A 16,917-nucleotide genomic window follows, 5' to 3' on the forward strand; every position below is an offset into this window, starting at 1 on the left:
ACAAAAACTTTTTCACATTTTCTTTGCCCAAATCTGTTAGAAAGGAGAAGAATGAAACCAGGTGTGGTAGTACATGCTTATGATCTCAGTTACTCAGTAGGCTAAGGCGGGAGGATTGCTGAGCTACATCCCCAACCCTTTTTATACTCCACTACTTATTTTTTTTAAATACTTCTCTTTTACTATTGGACATTTATCTCAGTTTTTCCCATCTAACCTCAAACAAATACCCTTTCATATTTTTCTGATCTCACTAAGTTGCTTAGGGCCTCACTAAATTGCGGAGACTGGCCTCAATCTTGCAGTACTCTTGATTCAGCCTACTGAGTTGCTGGGATTACAGGCATGCACCACCATGCCTGGCTGCATGATTTCTCTTTAGGTCTTATAGGCCCACAAAGAAAACCGACCTAAAAACTTGCCCACATTTCACAATACTCTAAAGCAGTGTTCTTTAAACACTGTTATTGCACATACCTACCATAAAATAATCTTTGTGTACTCCCACATATATCTATGTTGGCTCATACATTATAAATGCATCATTATAATAACATTACATTATAATGTATATATAAAGAAAGAAAAAAGACATTAATATATATAAACGATCTACTATCCCCCAAAACATCAATTTGTGCCACTGCTCTAAACAACCATCCAGATGTTGAGCATCCGACAGGCTGGGCTGTATCCACTGCCTTTTACAGCCATACCTAACTTCCCCATAATCATATATTCACCGTCCTTCATTTAAGTTTAGAATTGAAATTTAATTTTGTCCTACCTATAGAATTTGAATACAGACAATGGAGATCCAGAAACCTTAATTCCTCCTACAGTAGGTGGGAGGGGAAACTGCTTAGTACATGGGTGAGGATGACCTATTCTAAAGCTAACCCTTTTGACAGAACGGAAAGAATTCAGAAATAATATGCCATTAACTATTTCATGTCCACCATGCTACGCAGCTGGAGTTCCAAATGAAACTGAATTGAATTCAATTAAAATTCAGAAAACATAAAAATATGAACCAAGACTACCTTAGCCCAGTAACTCTATTTTTAGGAGTCTCTTTTAGGGAAATAATCAGAAAAATATGAAAGGATATTTGTTTGAGGTTAGATAGGGAAAACTGTCCAATAGTAAAAGAGAAGTATTTAAAAAAAATAAGTAGTGGAGTATAATTAATAATTGTGTTCTCAAGAATGTTTAAGGGGGCTGAAGTATATAGCTCAGTTGTAGAGAACCTGCTTAGCATGCATGAAGCCCTGGGTTTGATCACAAGCACCACCAAAAAAATGTTTAATAAAGTCATATTGTGAACACAAATTTTACTATGACAAGTGAAACACAACTATATAAAATCCTTATTTTTTAAAAAATAATGTATCTATATGCTTGAGATATTATTTAAAATAAATCCTATACTTAAATAGCCAGTACATTTTCTGTGCTTTCAATTTGTTAAGACTTAGAAAGAGATAAAATTTTACTCTTATAAACATCAGCGTTTTTTCTGAGTACAGAAGTTGTCAGTTTAAATAAATCATTATAATGAAATCCCATATGGGTAAACTTGTTAATCAAGGAAGGCCATGACTGGGCACAGGGAATATACTTGCAATGTATATTCAAGAGAAAAAGAGCAGGAAAGATGGTGGAATGAGATAGACATCATTACCCTAGGTACATGTATGACTGCACATATGGTGCAATGCTATGTTGTGTACAGAGAAATGAAAAGTTGTGCTGCAATTGTGTACAGTGAGTCAAAATGCCTTCTGCTGTCATATACCTAATTAAAATAAATAAATTAATTAATAAAAATAATTTTTAAAAAATAAGAAAAAAATCTGTGGTTACTAAACAAAACCACCAGGTGCCACTATTGTTCCACAGAAAGGACTAGCATGACTTTTTTTTTTACTTAATTAAGAAGGATCAATGGCCAGGTGTGGTGATGCTGGCCTATAATCCTAGCTACTTGGGAGGCTGAGGTAGGAGGATTGGAAATTTGAGGCCACTTTGGGCAGTTTAGGAAGACCCCATCTCAAAATTAAAAATTAAAAGGGCTAGGAGCTGGGTATGGTGGTGCACACCTGTAATCCCAGCGGCTTGGGAAGCAAAGACAGGAGGGTCTCGAGTTCAAAGCCAGCCTCAGCAATGTCGAGGCCCTAAGCAACTCAGTAAGATCCTGTCTCTAAATAAAATACAAAATAGGGCTGGGGGTGTGGCTCAGTGGTCAAGTGCCCCTGAGTTCAGTCTCCAGTACCCAATCCACCCCCCCAAATTAAAAGGGCTAGGGATATAATTCAGTGGTAGAGCACCTATGGGTTCAATCCCTAATACTGCTAGGAAAAAAAAAAGGATACATGCTTCACGCTTTCACCTACTCTTGGATAATAATAAAGTCTTTCAGAAGGCATAATAATCATTTCGGTAATTTTATGCTCATATTCCAAAAGGTCAGTTGCAAGTGATGTGAAAATATAGTTCTCATCAATTTCTGTATATGAATCAACGCAGTTGGAATGGTATCAAAGAATAAAATTCAAGCCTAAAAACTGTCTTTTTGTTCTTTTTTTTTTTTTCTCATTAAACTTTGTTTTAATGGGTCTCAAAATTCTGTGACAGATTTTTGGTCAAGTTGTTTCCATTAAAAAGTACTGATTTTAAAAACTAATAACTTAAAACTGCCACACACAAAAAAACAAAATGGTCCACAAAACATTTTCCTTTCCTTCTGAAGGTTTTACGATGCATTGTTATCATTAACCAGTCTTTTACTATTAAACTTAAATGGCCAATTGAGACAAACAGTTCTGAGACCGTTCTTCCACCACTGATTAAGACTGGGGTGGCAGGTATTAGGGGTAATATTCATTTAGCCTTCTGAGCTTTCTGGGCAGACTTGGTGACCTTGCCAGCTCCAGCAGCCTTCTTGTCCACTGCTTTGATGACACCCACAGCAACTGTCTGCCTCATATCACGAACAGCAAAACGACCCAGAGGAGGATAGTCAGAGAAGCTCTCAACACACATGGGCTTTCCTGGAACCATGTCAACGATGGCAGCATCACCAGATTTCAAGAATTTAGGGCCATCTTCCAGCTTCTTACCAGAACCGGCGATCAATCTTTTCTTTCAGCTCGGCAAACTTGCAAGCAATGTGAGCTGTGTGACAATCCAGTACAGGAGCATAGCCAGCACTGATTTGGCCTGGATGGTTCAGGATAATCACCTGAGCAGTGAAACCAGCTGCTTCCATTGGTGGGTCATTTTTGCTGTCACCAGCAACATTGCCACCGGCGAACATCTTTGACAGACACGTTCTTGACATTGAAGCCCACATTGTCTCCAGGAAGAGCTTCACTCAGAGCTTCATGGTGCATTTCAACAGACTTTACTTCAGTTGTGACATTGACTGGAGCAAAGGTGACCACCATGCCAGGCTTGAGAACACCAGTCTCCACTCGGCCCACAGGGACAGTACCAATACCACCAATTTTGTAGACATCCTGGAGGGGCAGAGGCAAAGGCTTGTCAGTTGGACGAGTTGGTGGCAGGATGCAATCTAAAGCTTCAAGCAATGTGGTTCCACTGGCACTGCCATCTTTACGGGTGACTTTCCATCCCTTGAACCAAGGCATATTAGCACTTGGCTCCAACATGTTGTCACCATTCCAACCAGAAATTGGCACAAATGCTACTGTGTCAGGGTTGTAGCCAATTTTCTTAATGTAGGTGCTGACTTCCTTGACGATTTCCTCATATCTCTTCTGACTGTAGGGTGGCTCAGTGGAATCCATTTTGTTAGCACCAACGATTAGTTGTTTCACACCCAATGTGTAGGCCAGAAGGGCATGCTCACGGGTCTGCCCATTATTGGAGATACCAGCTTCAAATTCACCAACACCAGCAGCAACAATCAGGACAGCACAGTCAGCCTGAGATGTGCCTGTAATCATGTTTTTGATAAAGTCTCTGTGTCCTGGGGCATCAATGATAGTCACATAATACTTGCTGGTTTCAAATTTCCACAGGGAGATGTCAATGGTGATACCACGCTCACGTTCAGCTTTCAGTTTATCCAAGACCCAGGCATACTTGAAGGAGCCCTTTCCCATCTCAGCAGCTTCCTTCTCAAATTTTTCAATGGTTCTTTTGTCGATCCCACCACATTTGTAGATCAGATGGCCAGTAGTGGTAGACTTGCCCGAATCTACGTGTCCAATGACAACGATGTTGATGTGAGTCTTTTCCTTTCCCATTTTGGCTTTGATTTAGCGGTGGTTTTCACGACACCTATGTTCTGGCGGCAAACCCGTTGCGAAAAAGTGTCTTTTTGTTCTGAAATATTCTACTAACAGTAGAATTTTAATGCTACTGTGTACTACTGTTTTTGTATAAAATGTATCCTTCATTCAACTATGAATGGCAGGGATGCATGTCTTTATCCTGACTCTGCTATTTCCCACTGTAATGTCTTGGCAGTTAGTTCTCCATTTACAAAATAGTAATATCAAACTCATAGAGTTGTTTTAAAGATTGAATATAATCATGTAAATAAGCTGTTTAGACAATTTGTTATTTCTATGTAGGAGTAAAAAGTTTCCAGTTTTTCTAGCTACTGAGACCACATCTAAATAAGACAGGGAATCTCTGTCCTGGTGGCAAAAATATGCTAGATTGGTATCCTCAGGGTCTTTAATCTCAGGTCTAATTTGGGGTCTGTTACCTGTGAGGAGTGTACTCTATGAGCAGACAGTTTCATCTACTGGGAACTCAGTTTTCTCATCTTTGAAATATAAGGGAATTGGGTCAGTGGCTCTTAAGTCCCCTCCAGGCAAAACTCCTATGGGTCATAAAACCTGTACCACAGAAATATATTTTTGCATAATACACTTGTTTGACTTAACATTTTTCAGGTATTAAAGTTGGAGGAAAAAAGGGTTGTAGCACCCATGGGTACCATCATTCAATCATTTAGCATTTATTGAAGTCTTCAATGTACCAGACATAGTGCTAGATTCTAGGGACATAAAAATAAAGATGGTGTTATCCTCCCATCAAGAAGTTTACCATCAAATTGAGAAAGTTGCAGATAAGTAATTACAATGCAATAGGATGAGGTTAGGGACTGTAGTATTCTAAAGAACTGTGGCAATAAATGATGAGGTAGACAACTTATCTTTATACTTTTTGGTCAGTCAGTTGCAGGGAATTCAGAATAACTCAGAGGAACTTTTCTGATTAGCCTAGAGCTCTTTTCAGAATGAGGAACTTTTTGGAATATCCTTCTATGGCTATACTGACTTTTGCCTCAGAGAGGCAAGGTATTTTCTGAAGTACATGCCTTGTTTTTTATAACTAATATGAAAATGAGAAGCAAATGGGCTATAGCAGAAAGAAGATAATTGTGCTCAGTAGAAATTCTGCCATTTAGCATAGATGTTCACATTGAATTTCAGTCCCATTATCTTTCTAAATTCCTTCTCTTCCTCAATGTTTTTCACTGACTCTTTTCTCTAAAACATGCTAAGCTCAGCTTTTCCAAATCATTCGCAACTGGGTCAGCAGCTCTTAAACCCCTACAGCCTCTACACACTTGCCAATATGCCTTCATTGATCTGAGACTCCCAAACTAGGACATTATGGGACTGGAGAAGAAATGAAAGAGCAAATGCCAGCTTCTGCCACCTGGAAATTTCAAAGGCTACTAAATCCCCATAGGCTTACCAGACTTTCAGTAGTGAGCTCTGGCAAATCCTGGATGGTACAGCCGGGGTAATCCAGGACTGAGATGCTGTAAGATACAGAGATAAGGACAGGATTTAGGTAAATGGCAACAGCAGGAAATGGCTACATCTGAAAAGGGCAGGAGTTATTTTTCTCCAACAGGCTCCATCCATTTCCAAAATTGCTTAGTGACCTCAGGTGGAACTGAGGGCACTGGTACTGGAAACCCACCTCCAGTTTTCTCTCCTTAGTCATGAGAATAACCAAGGAATTCTTTTAGGCTAGCCCTATCTAGCAGATGTATAGTTAAAGCAGAAAGAGAGCCTCTTTTCTTAGCTCTCTTTGCTTCTTTAAGGAATAAGTAAACTTGAGTGCACTTGTGTCTCTGCATTTAAATGCATGCATGAATATAATTGCTCCCAGAGACGCTGCCCAAACCCATCTCGCTAAATAACAATCTGAGGATGTGAGGATGAAATGAAAACTTCTCTAATGTCTCTCACCAGATCTTTCTGAAAGCCAGGAGCTCTAGAGAATGACTATAGACGTCATTCCTAAAGGAAGATTGAGGCAAGGGCAGCTTCCTGCAGCAGGGCCAATCAAATAGATCAATAATGGTAAGAGCATCTGTTCCTAAAATCAACAGTGGGGAACTGCAAGAAAACTACAGGCTCTTTGGTGAGCCTGGGAAGCGGGCATGAGGCAGGAAGGAAAATAAGTTACCACATGATGACAGAAGCATAGTCACTCAACAAATGACTGTTCTATTTCTTTCCTTTTCTCCCTCCACTGGTATAATGCAGAATGTGGGTTAGCTTATCTCTGATGTGTGTTCTCTCTCTCTCTCTCTGGTACTAGGGATTGAATCTAAGGGTGCTTAGCCACATCCCCAGCCCTATTTATATTTCATTTAGAGAGAGGGTCTCACTTAAGTTACTTAGGGCTTCATTAAATTGCTGAGACTGGCCTTGAACTTTTGATCCTCCTGCCTCAGCCTCCTGAGCCACTGGGATTACACGTGTGTGCCACTGCATCTGGCTCTGATGCTCAATCTGATATTCAAGGTGGTTTTAAACACCAATCTATCTGAGTAAGTGCAGTTCAAAATGAGAAAGGATGTTGGCAAAGCAGGGGATAAAATATATAAATATGGGGTTTCTTAGACCTGCCTCCACACATCAAAGGTCAAATCATATATAAAAAAGGAAACAACTTATTTGGTTGGAAATATTTATCATTATCTTTAAAATCTAGGCCAAAATAACCTAGGAGAGGCAAGGTAGGAGAGGGGAGGAAAAGAGCAGTGAATCTATCTGTTATGTAGCTCATCATCTTGATTCACTCTTCTGGATTCTCCCAGAGTTTCCAGTTCTGTATTGTCCTATTAGGATAAACATTCATTTACCTGTCTAACCAGCTCCACTGACAAAGCCCCATGGCAGAATAGGTGCTGGTGATTAGGAAGTGGGGGCAGGAAATCAAAGATGCAATTTATTTCTAATCTCTCACTGAATAGAATTCTAGCCTAAGGGAATATCAAAGAAACTTACAAGCATCTAGAATATTTAGATTGAAAGAGCCATAAGAGAACTGTTCAATGATGAGCTGTGGGTGTTCTAAGTTCTTAGGGATCATTTAAAATAAAACATATAGGTTTTACACCAGAGGACCATTTTGTCCAGGATAACCTAAGCAAAAGCTGTAGGCTGTGACTACCATTCTTTGAACTATAAAAGAACCTGATTGGATACCTTGTAGATTGTCTGCCCCTTCTTTTCAGGCCCATGGACTTGGGGAGGGGACATTCAGGTTCTATACTTCCCCAGCCATAGTTAGATCTCTAACCCTGGCAATCTGGAACAAGGATTGAAAGTCCATTCAGTCTCTGAGATGGCATTGTGACATGTTCAGCTCATGTGGGGATATATCACCAAGTGGTCTGAGCAGTAGATAGACAAATCTATCAGTGAGAGAGTCTGAATGGAGTATAGCCCTCATGTTCACAGATGGAGGTACAAGTTTTCCTGGGCTCACCACACTACAGACCAAACCACAGCCCCAAAGCTCCATCCCTGCCTTAGGTTCCTTTTTTATTTTTAAATATATTTTTGTGGTTCTTGGGATATAACTTGGGGCCTTGCTAGGCAAGAGCTCTATCACTGAGCCACATCCCCAGCCCTGACTTAGGTTCCTCAAGATAACACCTCTTGTTTCCTTCTAATAAACTCCTCATTATGCATGAGTCTAGTCTAGTTGGAATGGATTACTTATAACCAAGAGTTTTGACTGATATACATAGGTGCCCTCATGCATTTGTGGCACTGACACAGCCCAATCTACACTTTCATTTTCCCTGGTAACCCACAAGAATATCTTAAGTACCATTTTTAAAAAGACCAGTGCAGAGGTCTCCATGTAATTAGGACAAAACTCATTCTCCAGTGTTTTCCCCCAAAGCAACAATATTTAAAGCAGCACTTTCATATACACTAATCTTAATGCTTATTAAAGCTCTCTGAGGGGCTGGGGTTATGGCTCAGTGATAGAGCACTTGCTTAGTATGTGTGAAGCACTAGGTTTGATTCTCAGCACTACATTAAAAAAAAGTAAAATAAAAATATTGTGTTCATATACAGCTAAAAATATTTTCTTTAAAAAAGCTCTATGAGGCTGGGATGTAGCTTAGTGGTGGAGCACTTGCCTAGCATGTATGAAGTTCTAGGTTTATTTCTGGGACTGCAAAAAGAAAAAAAGGGGGAAAAAGCTCTATGATATAGTTAGAGGAGGTATTCTCATTTTAAAGATGCAAATATGTGGCTCTGAGAAACTAAGTGTTTTGCTTAAGATTACATAGCTAGCAAAGGGCAGATCCAGGTCAGGAATCCAGGTCTCATGGTTTCAGGCTCTGTGGTGGAGGGTGTATGTGCATTTTAAACTACAAACAAGAACTGCCTCTCAAGGAATTCAGGTGGTATGACAGACTAGTGAGACAACCTCTCCTAGTCCTTCCCTCATTAGTCACCCCAAGTGTGACAGCAGCCCCTTTACTTCTACTTTTAGAATTTAGCCTCTAGTAGAGGAATTCTGGTAAATTCTACTAACATGCTTCCAATTCTCGTGAAAGTAGCAAACTTAGGGTGCAATTCCCCAATCCTAGCTTGACTAAAGGGGTGAAAGGCAATCTGTATTCATAGAAAATCCTGTGTTTTGATCCTGCCTCTGATGCTTACTTTAAGAACTCACAAGCATTGTAGTCTTGATCAAGTCAGTTAACCTGTCTGAATTTGGCTCCTAATGAGAAATAAACTTAATATCTCTCAGCACTGCTGAGGAGATTAAATGAAATAATGAATATGAAAATATCTTATTTTTTTAAAACTACAAATTGATCTACCTAAATAAAGGCCTATTGTTTAACACTTGATGGTTTACAAAGCAGTATGATTGCCCCAGATGCTTCAACTTATGATTTATACAAAGATCAGAGATGGCCAGACTGCTTGTTGTGGTGAAGAAAAAAAAAATCTCCTGAGTCTTTGCCACAGGTCCTTTCGTTACAGAAATTTCATCATTGCAGCTTCATTTCTATAATTCAATAGTTTTCAGAACTATTATCATATAAGAAGCCAAACTATACATCAGCTAACACTTCAGGGGAATTAAATTTAACAGGGACAGCTCCAAGACAGGAGGGACTAGGGTCACCAGGAGAACTGAACAGTTCAGAGATGATATAGATTTTTTCAACCACCCCAAGATAGCTCCTTGAAATAAACCTGTCAAGAGTCCATACCTGTTTTTGGCAGTGATGTAGGATAAGATGTTTTGATTGAAGAACTTCAGGATCAAAGGGATGCAGTTGGCAAATACCAAATGTTGTGATACATATTCAAACTGAATTAAAAGATCAAAGCAGAAAGAGCTACTGACTTCAGGGAAAATAGAAGGTATGTATGAAAAAAGAGAAAAGTACACAGTTAGTATCCATTCCTAAGAATATTGGGGTTGGGGTACAGCTCAGTGGTACAGCATGTGTGAGGCCCTGGGTTCAACCCCCAGCACCAAAAGCAAAACAGAACAAAATCAAGACAGATAAAGAAAAAAGAATATCCACTGTCTACTTGTGTTATCAGTCTTCCTGTCTATGAAATGATGACATTTATCTTCTGCTAGCCCATCCTACATGGAGAGGGACAACCTGCAATGTATTGTAAGCTCCTGACCAAAAGCAAAATGTAAACAAGCCAGAGCGAAAAACACTCCAAACAAATAGAATCGCTGTGAGATTTGTTCCTAAGCTCAACAGGAAAAGAAGGCTCCCTAAGAGAGCTGTTTTCCATACCAAACCTCTGGCTCATAATTTCAACTGTGATTGATATAGCAGGGACAGGTGCAGCTTACTCCTGGCAACTGCTGGCATCACTCCATCAGGATGGAGACAGCACATGGTAAGCAAATGAACCACTGGAATGTGGCTCCAGCTGCAGTCTGTCTGGTACACTACATTATCCCTAGTACTTAGAATATCAGTTAAGAATTTTAATGAATGAATGAATAACAGCCCTTCAGCCAACAGACACTGCACTGAGAAATCCAAGATGTCTTTTATGAGATAAGCAATAGAACATAGGGGCTCCATTTGCCTTTCTTGAACTTAGATAGGGTTTGTGTCCAAGTAGACCTAGTGGGGTAAAGTGGTCAAAAGAGCAGTGTTATGGGACTAGTCACTCTGAGTTTTGCCTATGATATACCGAGGAGCATCAGAAACAATTTCTCTACAGATGAAGAAGCTAGAACCTGGGACAGTACAGAAACTGGGTTGAGAACTGTTGTGTTTTCAATCTCCTAGCTCTGCCTCATCAGCAAAATGGCAACAAGCTGCTCTCTGTCCCTGTGTATGTGGTCAGAAGTGGGGAGTAAGCTTGTGTCATAACTACTTCCCTCTTTTGCTCAATATTTTCTCCCTGAAAGCTGACCCAGAGTATTTTCCAAAGCCCCAGACAGAGGAACCAACACATATCCATTATCAAAGGGCAGAAAGTTTTTTCAGGTTGAGCTATGTCCAGGCCCTGTAAGGATTCACCCACACTGACACACAATGGCAAGGCCCATCAAGCTGCACACCAGTCTAGTTATTTATCTACATACCACCCACCAAAAGAAGCAGACATAAACACACATCCATAGTTCTCTGTTCTCTTTCTGCTGGGAATACCATCTCTTACCCACTCTTATTCCTCCCAACCCTGTTGCGTCTCAGCAAACATCAATAGAAGTTTAAATACCCAGAACACCGTATCACACCCAAAGATGTCATGAATGTACTAAAGTGGAAGGATACTCTGTTTTAGTCATATAGGGCCATGGTCATAAAGTCTGCAGGGGCCTGCTTATACTCTGAGGACCTACTCTTCTATCAGCAAGCTTGATTCTGACTTCTTAGGAGGAAAATGGAAAAAGCCTCTGGGCAAGAATGAGCTTCCTCTCCTCCCTATAGTCTCCCAGGTGGGAAGCCCCCATCTTATCACTAATCTTGGTAATGCCCACAGGACCAAGTCCAAACTCCTTAGCAAGGCAAACAATGCCTCCATGGGAAAACGAAGCACGGTCTTAGCTTTTCTTAATTTTGTGGTTTTTTTCACCCATAAAACAGGAATAAAATAAGACCTTCCTTATAGGGGTGAGAGAATTAAGTGAGGCCCTACACAAGCTTAGGGGTGCCAGGCACATTATGGGTACCCAGTATTTGTGTGCAATCTACTTATTACAATCTGTCCTTGCCAACTCCTATGGTTCATGTATCATCAGGCCGTGTTCATCTCCCCCTATTTCAGGCAGAACTTCAGCAACATTTAATTACAATTTCTACAAGAACTTTGCTCTCTTCCCTCTGGACCTATTAGCTTTTCTGCTTGAATTGCTTCCTGTCCTCCTTCCCTGACAACTCCCATATACTGACTAACATCTGTTTCAGGACTCAGGTTAGAAGTCACCTCTTCTTTGTCTCAAGTTGGATTAGGTGTTTCCATAGCAGCCAATGCTTACCTGCATCACAGTACTTATCACTCTACAACTGGCTATTTATATCTGTATTCTTTACAAGACTTCAATGCCTTTAAGAATCAGAACAGTGCCTTATTCAGAATTACAACTCAAATTACTTTACATACAGAAAAGTACAGTCAACTTACTGCCCCCACTTTTTGTGGAACATTTGAATTCTGACTTACATTGTTTCAAAACTGGCTGGGCATATTCCTAAGAATTCCTATCCATGACCATGAGCTATCTTACCAAGGACACCGACATTTGTATCTTTCTAGGGCAGTTTCCCACATCCCACTCTATATCCTTATCCCAAGCTTACACAACAAAAACTGGGTTTTCTCAATGAGGAAAAAGAAAAGGTCAAAAGATGCTTAGTGGGACTATAAGGGCCCTTGTGTCCTCCACCAGGGCCAGGAAAACACTCAAAGTCCTGTGGAGAAATGCTCCTAGATGCTCACCTGATAGATATGGTTGAGTTTGAAGTGTTTGAGGAGTAGTAGGAGCAGGGCAGCAATACTTTTTACTATGATCTCCTTGTGCCTATTTACATCAATGCCTAGTTTCATGCTCTGAAGAACAGTGATGCTACAATGGAGAAAGAAGTCAGTGTAGAAGGTAGCCCCAGTTGGAGGGAGGGCTATAAGGACACAGGAATTTGGGTCAGATACAATGATACACAAGAGAGCCAGAACCTGGGAAACCTGAACTTCTATGCTAGGAAAACCCCCAGAGTTCCCATTTATAAACTTGTCTGGAGAAAAGCTCCACTGATCTCTTTGTTGCCATCTCTCTCTTTGGCAAACTCATCCCTCAGCAATGTCCACCCACATACTCAGGCAGCCAATAACTGGCACTGAAGTCAGACCCCCCAGTGCTGGTTTTTTAAATACAGCACAGTAGAAAGACCTGCAGGAAAAGGGGATACTGATGGGAAAGGAGAGACCTATTTGAAGACAATCCCTGTATTAATAATGTGGGGTAGGACAGAGAGGCCTTGCAGACAAGACATAATATCTAGCAACTGCCCCAGTGGGAGTACTCACGGCATCTCCTCAGGTAAGACATCGGCCAAAATATTGACAGAGTCTGTCTTAGCCTTGGAGGTTGGGGCTGCAGCCAGGAGAATCTTAAGCAGAGCAATCTGGGAAGTGGAAAAGGAGAAGTCACATTTCTTCCACCCCTCACCAGCACAATGAAAAGTGTTTCAAAGCATTTCTCTAAGTTCTTCTTTCTATGACCAAATCTCCCCAGCATCCTTAGAAGTGCAGAGGTGACCAGTCCTGAGGTTTGCCTGTAAGACTAAGGAGGAAGCCAGAAGGGAGCTTACATACGATTTAGCTCCAAGATTTCTCTTTCCAAAGAGGAGAATGGAAGGAGTAAAGTGGGAGGGGCAACACACAGAAATAAGATGGAAGAGGGATAAGCCCAACTTTGCCTTTCTTTTTCCTTCTCTAACCCTGAAAAACATCAGCATTGTCACCACTCCCAGCCTGAGGATCTCTAAGATATGACAGATAGTGGCAGATCTCAGGATTCTGATACTTACCTAGAAGGTTGGCCCCTCAATGCATTCTATACAGAACCCATCTCATTCTCCACTCCTCCCAAAGAAGGACTAGGGAGAGGAGCTCTGAGACAGGCTCAGAATTCTAATGAATTAGAGAATGCTCTGTATGTGGGGCAAAGCCTCAGGAAAAAATTCAAACGATGGACAGCTCAGTCTGAAATGGTTCTTAGCTGTCTCTTTCTAGCAGCAGAGAAGGACAGTTCTGGCCCAGCCATCTCCTTACCATGTATTGGGGGAGGCTGTACAGCATGCCTTGGTAAAGGATTTCACATGGTGTTTCTGGTACCACCTCTTCTCCCTATGGCAGGAAACACAGTTTATCCAGGCCACTTTCTGGATAACCAAAGGCCACATTTTCTTGGTTATAAGAGGCAGAATGAAAAAAGCATCAAGGTGGGAGTCAGATCTAGGTTGCTATCCTGGCTGTGCTAATGACTTGCTATATGACCATGGATAAATGACCTTTCCTCCCTGAGCCCTAGTTTTCTCTTCAATCAGATCCGTGGGTTGGCCTGGATGCCTTCTGAGGCCTCTTCCCATCCAAACAATCTAAGAATCTTGTTTTCTCATTATTTTCAACTTATCTAGAATTTTTCTTTCCATGTCACATGACAGATCAAGAGTCAAAACTCCCACCTAGGAGTTGGCTCAAATTACTACTTTGCTGGACACACACAGAACCACTCTGGATAAACATGGGTTTAACTTAGGCTGTTGATATTCCTGGGAAAAGATACCCCACACAGAGGCACTTTCCATGGTATCATTCTGAGATCAATGGAGAGCTCTAGAATGCTCTATGAGGCAGAAAGGTGGGGTAGGTGGCTCAATAGGGATAGGGAGTTAAGTAACCTATAGCCAGAGAGCCAGAAAACAAACAAGGATGCTTTTTAGGTGGATGAAAACTAATTTTTCCCTCTTCATTAGTCTTACCAACATCACTTTCTCCTTTCTGACCAGGCCCTTCATGCATGTCTGACCTCTTGATGACCCTAACTTAGTCTTTATCAGAATGGGGATGCAGGGGATGCAGATACTCAAAAGGCTGCTTAGACCTCAGTGTCATCTTTGGCAAATACAGTCCCTCCTCCATGAAGGCCCCTCTGTTACAGGGCAAGGATCAATGCCATGAGACCCTGAAGCAGGGTGGAGTGACTGGGCCCCTTCTATCCTACATTACTCAGCTGAGGCTTACTGGACATAAGTCTTAAATGGGCATTCAACAAAGCCTGGAAATCCTGGCAGGTATGCCTTTCTCTTCCCCAAAAGGCCTACTTCCTAACTTCTTCCCTGTCCTCAAACCCCCTTGCCCATAATCTCTCAATGGCTGCTGACCCTACTCCATGCTTCATGAAGAAAACAGAAGCAAACAGAAAGACACACCATCTTTTCAACATCAGATCTGCCCAGTCTCTGCCTGCATTCTTTTATTCTACCTACCCTGACTCCCCAACCTAAAGTAGTCTACTGGGCTGAGGATGTAGCCTGGTGGTAGAGGGTTTGCTTTGCATACACAAGGCCCTGGGTTCAATTCCAGCATCACCAAAAAAAAAAAAAAAAAAAAAAGCTACAAAATATACCTGTATATTACAGTAGTCTACTATAGATGCTTCTATCATGTTATCCTATTTAAATTTTCTTCATTGTATCTATCATTCTCTGATAGCCTCATTTATTTACTTAGTATTATCCATTCTTCTTTTTTTTTTTTGGTGGTGCTGGAGATTAAATCCAGGGACTTCTATACACTAGATAAGCACTCTACTTATATACACACTGGGCTATATATCCCCAGCCCTGATCATTACTTTCTTCCCAAACTTTAAAATGGCATGGAAGCAGAGACTTGGTCTTGCCTGACACTCAGTAAAAGACCAACAAGCTAAATCAATGCATGCATATATGCTCTGTAACAGTACTGAAGACAGACTCCCTTCTTCCCTCTTCCTGTGCAGGACCCCCTTGGCTCACCAAAGACATGGGGCATTTCTCTAGTTCTTCTTCATTTTTGATCTGCACATCTGCGATGGAGACATACTTGTGCTGGTGAAGATAAGAAGACAAGGACTGAAGGCCTCAATCACATTATTTAACTTCTTCACTATCAAGGAAATGTTCTACTGTGGGTCTGTTACTCCAAAAAGAGATGAACTCTTTGAAGGCAGGAGTCTTATTAATCTTGGCATCAGTAGCACTGATCAAAGTGCTTCACAAACAGTGTTTTTATGTATGACATATTTCTACCTTTGTTGAACAGCAAATACCTAAGCATTTACCTTCAAACAAAGTGCTACGGGAAGCCAAGAATAGGATTTTGCCCCTAGACCACTGCCCTGAGAGTCTTGATGGCCATGCATGTGTGTATGGAATGGTGACTCCGTAGTCTGTGCTGACACCCACATAGATGTGGAGCACATTTCTACCCAATCTTGGGCCTTTGAAAGTAAGCGGACCTATGGGGAGAGAAAAGTGAAAGGAAAGGAAAGGAAGCAACGAGTGGGAAGAAAGAGAAGAATGGAAATAGGGAAAAGGAATGAGAGGAAGAAAGGAAAACTTTTTCATCTATCTGAATGCAGTAAACTGGATAAGTAGAAAGGGATTTGGTTTTTCCTATTTAGCCAAAAGGCCTGCAGGGGAAATGCAGAAGGTCCGGAATGTGTCTGGTAGAAGAGCTCCTCCCAGTACCCAAAACCCTGGTAATTCAACTTGCCTTGATGGCTCCCTATCCCTGAAGATTGAGAGCCCACCCTGGTCACCTGCTTTAGGGTCTTCACACTCTCATGGATGGGTCTGGGTAATCCAACCAAGGTATCTGTGTCCCTGTGAAAGGCCAGAATTACCAAACCATAAGCTTCAAAAATAAAAGAAAACTACCCATGCATCCTGGAGTCACAGGGACAATGCCACTTTCAGCATCTACCTCTGATACTCTGGACTTTCTTCTGCAAGCTTCCCCCATCTTGCTTCAGAACACAAAGATAACAATGGCACACAGAAGTTTTCCTGAAAATTAGGAGATTCCTTGGAGACTCGCTTGGTCTGGCAGTGATAGGTTTCTACATTAAAGGGTAGGTAGCCCAAAGACACTTTTGACATGAAAACCCCAATAACAAAGCCTTCTAGGTTTTGTAGAGGCCAGTGGGAGGCTTTCATGATAGTGAGGAAACATGGGAAGACTGGATCTGTTATGACCATAATCTCCTCTTCTTCATCTAATCTAACACCCCCATGAGTAAATTTGTGCCCAGATGACTTGTTAATTCAAGATGCTATGCCTCACTAAAAACACAAGAGTTCTTTGAGGAATCTGGAAGGAACCCAAAGAAAAATTTCCACAGAAAGAATGCAAAGTAGTAACTGGGGCCTGGTGGTTCTAGGGTACATTATGACTACTTGAAACACCCCTCATTGCAAGTCACCTGCTCCTCTGGTCCCCTAGGAACCATTTTACAGCCAGTTTGGACCACAGAGTCACTTACTGCCCCAGGGTGAATCCGATGAACTTGTTCCTGCTCATCTCCAAGAAGTGCTCAATGTCCTTTTGTCTAAGAGGATGGTAG

At 41.3% G+C, this 16,917-nt stretch overlaps 1 protein-coding gene and 1 pseudogene across 2 annotated transcripts in view; both read right to left on the reverse strand.

The window, feature by feature from the left end:
* Positions 1–16,917, reverse strand: part of Strip2 (striatin interacting protein 2) — a 41,691-nt gene that overhangs the window by 12,015 nt on the left and 12,759 nt on the right. The window contains exons 10-17 of the mRNA XM_015493909.2: positions 16,837–16,902; positions 16,114–16,177; positions 15,329–15,400; positions 13,581–13,655; positions 12,834–12,931; positions 12,249–12,375; positions 9,536–9,636; positions 5,743–5,809 (exon numbers count right to left, since the gene is read on the reverse strand). Coding sequence (XP_015349395.2) covers positions 5,743–5,809; positions 9,536–9,636; positions 12,249–12,375; positions 12,834–12,931; positions 13,581–13,655; positions 15,329–15,400; positions 16,114–16,177; positions 16,837–16,902 — 670 coding nt within the window. The remainder of the gene's footprint in view (positions 1–5,742; positions 5,810–9,535; positions 9,637–12,248; positions 12,376–12,833; positions 12,932–13,580; positions 13,656–15,328; positions 15,401–16,113; positions 16,178–16,836; positions 16,903–16,917) is intronic.
* LOC107149060 lies at positions 2,582–4,315 on the reverse strand (annotated as a pseudogene). The gene has a single exon (XR_001504339.2). The product of XR_001504339.2 is annotated as an elongation factor 1-alpha 1-like (transcript).

The sequence above is a fragment of the Marmota marmota genome, unplaced genomic scaffold (assembly GCF_001458135.2).
Source record: "Marmota marmota marmota unplaced genomic scaffold, marMar, whole genome shotgun sequence".
In the NCBI taxonomy this organism is placed as follows: Eukaryota; Metazoa; Chordata; class Mammalia; order Rodentia; family Sciuridae; genus Marmota; species Marmota marmota.